The sequence below is a fragment of the Protobothrops mucrosquamatus genome, unplaced genomic scaffold (assembly GCF_001527695.2).
Source record: "Protobothrops mucrosquamatus isolate PMUCROS unplaced genomic scaffold, P.Mucros_1.0 scaffold6, whole genome shotgun sequence".
Classification (NCBI taxonomy): Eukaryota; Metazoa; Chordata; class Lepidosauria; order Squamata; family Viperidae; genus Protobothrops; species Protobothrops mucrosquamatus.
Window position 1 is genome coordinate 1,315,789 of NW_015386393.1, and position 8,629 is coordinate 1,324,417.

General features: G+C 40.7%; 1 protein-coding gene across 1 annotated transcript in view; it reads left to right on the top strand.

Annotated features, from left to right (window-relative positions):
* The window catches only part of TUBGCP2 (tubulin gamma complex associated protein 2), a 15,973-nt gene extending 7,627 nt beyond the window's left edge, over nucleotides 1-8,346 (top strand). Inside the window, exons 9-17 of the mRNA XM_015809961.1 lie at nucleotides 1,237-1,417; nucleotides 1,555-1,735; nucleotides 2,297-2,469; nucleotides 2,759-2,887; nucleotides 4,179-4,299; nucleotides 5,212-5,355; nucleotides 6,204-6,332; nucleotides 6,766-6,929; nucleotides 7,713-8,346. Of these exons, the coding sequence (XP_015665447.1) occupies nucleotides 1,237-1,417; nucleotides 1,555-1,735; nucleotides 2,297-2,469; nucleotides 2,759-2,887; nucleotides 4,179-4,299; nucleotides 5,212-5,355; nucleotides 6,204-6,332; nucleotides 6,766-6,929; nucleotides 7,713-7,827 (1,337 nt within the window). The 3' untranslated portion in view covers nucleotides 7,828-8,346. The remainder of the gene's footprint in view (nucleotides 1-1,236; nucleotides 1,418-1,554; nucleotides 1,736-2,296; nucleotides 2,470-2,758; nucleotides 2,888-4,178; nucleotides 4,300-5,211; nucleotides 5,356-6,203; nucleotides 6,333-6,765; nucleotides 6,930-7,712) is intronic.
* Nucleotides 8,347-8,629: the final 283 nt, after the last annotated feature.

Below are 8,629 nucleotides of genomic sequence, written 5' to 3' on the forward strand. Positions count from 1 at the left end.
CCAAACCACAGCCGAGCAAGACACCTGCCTGCCCGGCCGGCCGCACTCTTCCTCCTGTCCAAGGTTTTCATTGTTGTGAGCATTTCTGTTGAGGATTGGCAGTGGGGGTGGAGGTGTTTGGTTTTTATTTCCCCCCCCCCCCCCCGTCTGCTGGATGGTTGCAGCAGGTTTTGGTCACTTCACATGACCCTGGGACACTGTGACCATCATAAATATGAATCAGTTGCCAAGCATCTGAATGTAAATCACAAGACCCTGGAGATGCTGCAACATTCCAGCTGATCGGCGCTTCTTCTGGCCTCAGCAGAAGCGCCAGGATCAGCGCTGAGCTCCAGCTGGAGCCTGGCGCTGATCCTGGCGCTTCCGCTGAGCCCTGACAGCCCCCAAAAAGTGCCGATCAGCTGGAAAGCGGCACTGATCCTAGTGCTTCTGCTGAGCCCTGACAGCCCTGCAACTCCAGCCATCTCTCGCTCAGGCTTATGCGGTGCTGCCACCGGTTCAGCTCATTCCCCTCCCCCGCTACCACTTTTCTAGCATGGTCGCGTACCACCTGCCAGGTGCCAATGTACCACAGGTGGTACCCATACCACTGGTTGAAAAGCCCTGCTCTAAGCTAGGGGTAGGCAACCTTGGCTCTTTTATGACTCGTGGACTTCAACTCCCAGAATTCCTGAGCCAGCACGGCTCAGCTTGGAAACCTCTCCCTTTCCCCTCAGCATGGCTGGCTCAGGAATTCTGGGAGTTGAAGTCCACGAGTCATAAAAGAGCCACGGTTGCCTACCCCTGCTCTAAGCTAAGCTCCTAAAACATGTGAAACTTGTTTCTCTGGTAGCTGAGAGTAAAAAGTTCTTTTTTTAATCATGAAAAAGCATGTTGTTCATGGAGCCTGAGAAAGCCATATGGATGGAATCTTGCTGGCCTTGAGAAATCCCTGCAGTTTTCTTGGCAGTGGCTTACAATTGCCTGCTTTTTAAGGCTAAGAGAGAGTGACCCAAGGTCATTCACTTGGTTTCATGCCTAAGGCTGGACTAAAACTCAGTCCCCCAGTTTCTGATCTGATCCTTTAACCGCTATACCAAACTGCCTCCCTTAGTATGTATTTTTAAATGTATCTGGTGTGCTGTGTGTGGATTCACTTCTTTTGGCTCCATCACAAGGCAGACCAAATTAAGCTTTGTTTGATGTAAAGTTTCTATTCAGTCTATATCCATCTGAGTTATTCCCTTCTCCCTTCAGGAAAGTACTTAAACGTGGTCCGGGAATGTGGCCATAATGTTACTTGCCCAGTGGCAAAGGAGGTCGTTTATACTTTGAAGGAGCGTGAATATGTGGAACAGATAGAGAAGGCCTATAATTACGCCAGCAAAGTCTTGCTTGATTTCCTGATGGATGAAAAGGAGCTCGTGGCCCACTTAAGGTTTGCTTCATTTGTTATATTCAGAAAGTATGGGGTTTTTATACCCTGCTTTGCCTAAGAGTATGATGGTGGAAACATGCTGGCTTTTGGTGGCATTTCTCCTTGTAGAAAATATGTGCTTTTTTTTTGTTGAGCAGATCCATCAAACACTACTTTCTTATGGACCAAGGTGACTTTTATGTCCATTTCATGGATTTGACAGAAGAGGAGTTGAAAAAACCTGTAGACGATATCATTCCGACTAGATTGGAAGCTCTTCTAGAATTAGCATTACGTATGAGCACAGCTAACACCGACCCATTTAAAGATGATTTAAAGGTAAATGACTCCCTGCAGCCTGAAATGAAGGCAAGATGTTCTAAAAGCCAGGAAATAACGACAGATCGCAGATCCACAGATAAGAGCTGGGAAGTCTGGGTAGTTTTTGTCTTTACCAAGCCAGTAATATAAAATTTTCAGGACAAAAAAAGTCCTGAAACAAGCATAATAATAAGCATTAACAACTTTAGGGAACATTAAGTCACAGCATCTGACATATAAGCCAGGAGGAAGTGAAAGCCTTTTTAACTATGTTTCCAGAAACCACAAAAACAAAGGGTCACGTTGATTATCACTATTATTACATATATATGCTACCCAACTCTCACTTGTCAATTAATAATTCCATAATAGGGCACATAAGCTACAAGTTGTATTTCGGGGGTAGAAGAAATGCTTTTTGCCTAAGTTCCCTTTTGCCTAAGTAAGCTAATTACTTAATAATAATAATGCCTTATATTTGGCAAAAAAAAGTGCAATTTTTTTCTCCAATATCACATTTGTCAGATTTTTTTACTTTAGCTTTAAGCTAACCTCGTTGCTCTTGTGGTTTCTTTCAAGGTTGACTTGATGCCACATGATCTCATAACTCAGCTCCTGCGAGTTCTGGCCATTGAGACAAAGCAGGAGAAGGCAATTATCAACGCTGATCCAACGGAGCTCTCTCTCAGTGGCCTCGAAGCATTTTCTTTTGATTACATTGTGAAATGGCCATTGTCTCTCATCATCAACAGGTAAGCCAAGGAAAGGAATTTCTTCCAGAAAGAAAAAATACGTTATACGTTGCCATCATTATACTTTTGTAGTGGTATGATCACTGATTATTTAATAATCTGGGGTCTCAATATAGGAAGTGTTTAGAATGGACCAAAAACTGTCCGCAAGGACTCCTTTACCTTTACCTTATGCCTAGATAAGTTTCCTTCTGAGAAAATGTAGTACTTGCTTAGCATTTGCTTGTTATTCAGAAATAGTGCTAAGATTTCAGTTCTATATGTTGCTATCTTTGTGCTTGACTTTTAGAAAAGCCTTAACACGGTACCAGATGCTCTTCAGACACATGTTTTATTGTAAACATGTGGAGCGGCAGCTGTGCAACGTCTGGATCAGCAGCAAAACAGCTAAGCAGTGTTCACTACATTCATCAAAATGGTATATGATCCTTCAGTTTTCAGTGGACTAGAAATAGTTGTTCAGCTATGTATGCAAACAGCCTTCCATCTCTGACATCTGGTAATAATATCCTGCCAAGGAATGTTTCCCCACCTGGAAATTCTTGGCCTCCATAAGGCTCTCCATTTACGGAGATACAGGGGGAATCTTAGTGCTTTCTGAATAAATTGTTTTTGCCATTCTAAAAGTGAAGGAAGTAAAAAAAAAATTGAAAAGCAGGTAGAGATGTCATTTATGTTAATAATTTCCAGCTTTCACACCACTCCACCTTTCCTCCATGAAATGTTTTGATCGAAAGCTAAACATTAAGTATGTTTGAAAGGTAAATAAATTTGAAGCTGCAGTTGTTTCATAGAAAACTGCTTTGCAATGAATGAAGTTGTTAGTACTTCAGTATTATCTTCAGGGATAGGGGTGACTTTTCTGGATTTCTGCCACTTCTTTCTCAGCACTAGTTAACTAGGTCATGGACTCAACCCATCTGCTTGCAAAACATAGCAGTAATTACTCTGAGGCTGTGTTTGCATTACACATTAATAATAATAATAATAAAGTTGGAAGGGACCTTGGATGTCATCTAGTCCAACCCCCTACTCAAGCAGGAAACCCTATATCATTTCAGACAAATGGCTGTCCAGTCTCTTCTTAAAAACTTCCAGTGTTGGAGCATTGACCGCTTCTGGAGGCAGGTTGTTCCACTGGTTAATTGTTCTCACTGTCAGGAAGTTTCTCCTTAGTTCTAGGTTGCTTCTCTCCTTGATTAGTTTCCATCCGTTGACATTAAATCAGGGATGTCAAACTTGCAACATCACGTGATGTGTCACGACGTATCGCAACTTTTTTGCCATTGCTGGCAATGGGGTGGGCGCAGTTTCACTATGATGCATCCGGCCCGCAGGCCGGCAGTTTAATACCCCTGCATTAAGTCATATGGAACAGTTCATGAGAGTATTCACTCTTTGCCCCTATACCAACTTATGTGGTTCATTAACTACAATTGAAGGCTTACCTGAGGCATAACATATCCCTTCAAGTGAATTGTTTGTTGTTTAGATTTGTAAAAACCAAAATTGAAACCTACAATAAGCATTGATTCTAAATTCTGATTTCTGTAAATAACAGCCACTCCAAATTCAGAGGCATATGACCTCTCAGTGGCAAGCTTGGACTTCCTATCCTGACCATCTCTCTTGAGTTTGTTGTCTCCTTATAGCTTCATCAACTCTAATTAGTGAACTCTTCCTTGGGTTCACTGCTCCTCTCTTTTTAGGTTTGCAGGTGCTTTTACTCTGCGTCAGCGGATGCTCAATTTTGTGCAGAATATCCAATACTATATGATGTTTGAAGTGATGGAACCCACATGGCATATTTTGGAGAAGAATCTGAAGTTGGTTAGTCTGGATCGAACTATATTATAGCTGGAATAACTAAAGAGTTAATTGTGCTGATGAGTCAAAATTATAGGAGACAGTAGGTTTCTGCCATCTATTCTATCTGCCTATTAGCAAAGCTGTACAGGACTTATACTGGAAAAGAAAATCCACTAGGGCTCTTGTAAGTCTGCAGAATGTGTTCTATATTGAGCAGGCTTCCTGGATGAAATTTTTGGTAAACTATAGCAACTGAGCAATTGGATAAACATCCAAGTACAACTGTTAGAACAAATCTTAACAATTCTTCAAACCAGATGCTCCTGAAATACATGTAGCTATCTAGACAGAGCAAAGATTACCAATCCTATCTTGAGTAGTTTGGTTTAAATCTTTGGGAGTATGGATGTTTCCAGGCTATATTATTGCTGCAGTTTGGCTAGCTTCACATAGCATGCTTTAGCCAGGCCAGGAAAAACAAACATGCTCATTTGATTAATTTTAGTGTTGGTTACTTTGTGCCGTGGCTTTATTAAGTCTCTAGCTCACTTGGTTGGTTTGTGATTGATTACATTATGTGAACCTTGAAAACCAGTTAATTCCCAGATTGAGTGTTGAGCAAATTGAGGATTTAGAGCAAACCAATTCTGTATTCCTGCAGAAAACATAGCTTGAACTGATAGCTGGAAATTGTATGAAAACCAGTATCAACTAAACGTTAGGGAGAAAATTCCAAAGGGAGGAGTTGCTTTAAGGAGCTGCAGGCTGTTTGAAGAAAAAATATTTAAATTAAGGTTGGCGACCACTTCTGGGAGATAAACTAGTTGGATTCTGTTCTGCAGAGTATCAAACAGGATAACACTGGGTGACGTCTAACTTCTCTTCCATGATTGCAGGAAGGGTTGGTTGATGTTATTATATCTCCTTCAATAGGCCTCCAATATTGATGATGTCTTGAGCCACCACACGAGCTTCTTGGATAATTGCTTGAAGGATTGCATGCTTACCAACCCAGAGTTACTGAAGATTTTTTCCAAGCTGATGTCTGTGTGTGTCATGTTCACCAATTGCATGCAGGTAGGACCCACATAGCTATAAGTCTTGTTCTAGATTTATTGAGAAGTACCACCCTCTGGATTGTATAGGACTTCAAAGGCAATATGTGTATGCTTTGGAACATGAACATTAACACCTGTTGGCCGTACTCCTGTCTGTAGTACTCCTTTTCCCAGGGTTGCACAGTTGTCTGAAGAAAAGATGTGGCTTTTTTATTTATTTACAAGATTTGTCAATTGCTTCAATTGTACCAACTCCTGGGAGCATACAACAAAATAAAAGTCAAGTAAAATTTTTAGCTTCGTGGTGCTGCTGGCCGGCCATGAAATCTAGGAGGGCAGTGTGTACCGCCCAACCACATCTCAATAATGCAAACTAAGTTTAGAAAATTGTCCCTTGCTATGTCTTAAATACAATCTTTAAAGCAACGCTGCTTTAAAGATAGGCAGTATGCAAATAGGCACTAAGTTCATGCTCTCACATGCTCTAGAACATCGATCCCCAAACTTTGCGTCTTGGTGACCCGGTTGGGGGGAGAAAGAGGGGAACCGGGCCGTACAAGTGGTCCAGCGTGTGAGTAGATCGACTCACATGAGCAACGGGCCAGCACGCATGCACATGCACATGTAGCTTGACTGCAAGCTGAGCTATGCGTGCGCGCCGGTCCACCATTCACATGAGTCAAGCTGCACACGAGCATATGCCAGCCCACCACTCGCACAGCCCAGTTGCAAATAGGCCATAGCCTGGTAGTGAGCTGTAGCCCGGGGTTGGGGACCCCTGCTCTAGAATATGAAAAATTTTGTAGAAGCATAATACATTTGCATTTTGAATATTCCATCCTTTGTACTTTTCTTTCTGCTTGTCAGAGATTTTCCCACAGCATGAAGCTAGATAATGAAATGGACCGGCTCACCGTAGAGCATGGGACTATGAGAGGCCCACCTACTAAACAGGAACGAGTAGAGGAATCCACAAGAAAGCAGCTTGCTAACAAGGTATGTTGTGGGATCCAGGCTCTTCCCACTTTCTCCCTTACTCATGAATTTCTTAAAAAAGAACTTGAAAACGTTAGGCCATCAGAATTACACATACAACTAAATCGTGGTATGTTTCATTTTGGTTTATGTGATATGAAGAGTTAACAGATTATACTTTATGGCTTAAAGTGAATCAGCCACAATGTTCCATATATTTTGAAAAAATACCATGTAGGAATGTACAGAACCTTTTCTCTTAATGTTGTACAACCATACGAGTAGAGATTCTCAGTAGAGTTTTGTCCTTTTGATTGTTTTAAAAAATCAGTTTGCTATGAAATGTACAGGAAGCAACATAGATTTGCAGGAGTCTTCCCCTTTCAGTTTCAATCTTTTGGGAATAAGAAAAAGAAATGATGCTTCATGTCCCGTATTTTGCTTTTTTTTTCAGCTTTTAGCAGAGCAGGCAGATTCCTTGCATGTAAGTTCTGGCTTTGAGGCAACAATAAACAAGTTTGATAGCAATTTCTCTGCACATCTCCTGGACCTCCTGGACAAACTGAGCATTTACAGTACCAATGACTGTGAGCACAGCATGATCAATATCATCTACAGGTGAGCAGAATTTTTTCCCCAGAAAAAAAATATTCCTCTTCCTCAACAATCTCTATTGAGGGTATAAAACTGTAGAAAGCAAAAGTTATCAGTGGCTATGCTGATAGTGTATGTATACTCACTTCAGGATCAGACTCAGTATGGCTTTTCATTCCAGTTGCTGAGGAACATTTTTTGCCCTTCACATCCTATTTGCAACCTCTCATAATCTGGTGCAAAATATTCAGTATAAACCTGAGACATTGTTGTTAGGAGTTCTTGGAAATAATGTTAGTAAAGAAGATATGTATTTATTTACTCATGTGGTTACAGCGGCAAGAATTATTTTCGCTCAAAATTGGAAATCTATGGTGATACGTAGTAAGGAAAGCGTAATTCATAAAATTATGTATTGCGTAGAATTAGATAGGTTAACTAGAAGACTTAAAAATCAGGATGAAACGGTTTTTTACCAAATTTGGAACAAATTTTACAGATGGTGGGGGGGAAAGCAGGGAAGTTATTGTACTGAGATAATTTAAGATGGTGATTAGAGTGATGTTATTGTATAGGTTTTTCTTATTAGCAATTTATGGTAATAGTGAATTGAGATGTATGTCAAATCTGTGTTACCATGTTCAATGTTTTTAATTTTTTGTTTTTCAATAAAATTTAAAATTTAAAAAAATAATAATAATAATCTGGTGTGGCAGTAGGGAGGTAGAAGCTGGGCTCGATGGGACTTTTGGGCTAACAAAGCTCTTTCCCATGGTCACCCACATAAACCCACCCTTTCTTTTCCAGACTGGACTTCAACGGCTTCTATACAGAACGACTGGAGCATATGTCTGCAGAAAGGAGCCAGAAGACTGTGTTGCATGTGGCCCCTCCTCCCAAGGTTGCTGTCCCCACTCAGTGAAAGGCCTTGTCGTTATGAAAGTCATTTTCTCAAAAGTGGGAAGAGCTGGGGGCTGCGTTGAGAACGACATGGTTTCATCAACGCTTGTGCTGCGCAAAAAAATTGTAAACAGCGGTGGAAGCATAAAATACAGACTCTAGCAACAACAGTGTGTATAAAGGATCGTGACTCTGAATGCTTCTATATTTTTAAATCCAAGCATTTGAATTCTAGATTGTATTATAGGTGAAAAATAGTGTTTCTAAGGAGCATCTTTGATCTTTAAAAATGTACTTTTATATGTTCGTGTTTTAAGTCCTGGCTAACTAATGACTGCTCAGTTCGGTCAAGGAATAGGATTGTGCCATCTATTTTGAGAAGATATCAACGATTTGGAGTAGAATCAATATTATTACATGAACTTTCATGGACACTGTTCACTGCTACTGACCAAGTTATGTTAGTATTTGCACTTTTGTCGAGAGCTTAACCATCTCCTGTTGTGTGCACTCCATTTAGATAAAGCTTCATTAAATTTAATCAATTTTGTCTGGGTTGTGTAAGCTTTCTAAAATTAACCCAACCCAACATCGGGTCCTCAAGTCTTGTTTATATGTACACGCATGGGAAAATCAGTGAACAAGAGTGGTAAATTGATGTAATTGTGTGCATTGGGAAGAATAGCAGAGGAAGCAGGAGTTTAAATCTATTAGGTACATTGGGAACCACTGTTAGAACATAGCACTAATGACACTAAAAGATTTTCAAACAAAATCATTTTGAAGTCTTGAACTTCAGATTGACAGATACCAGAGGAATCCAG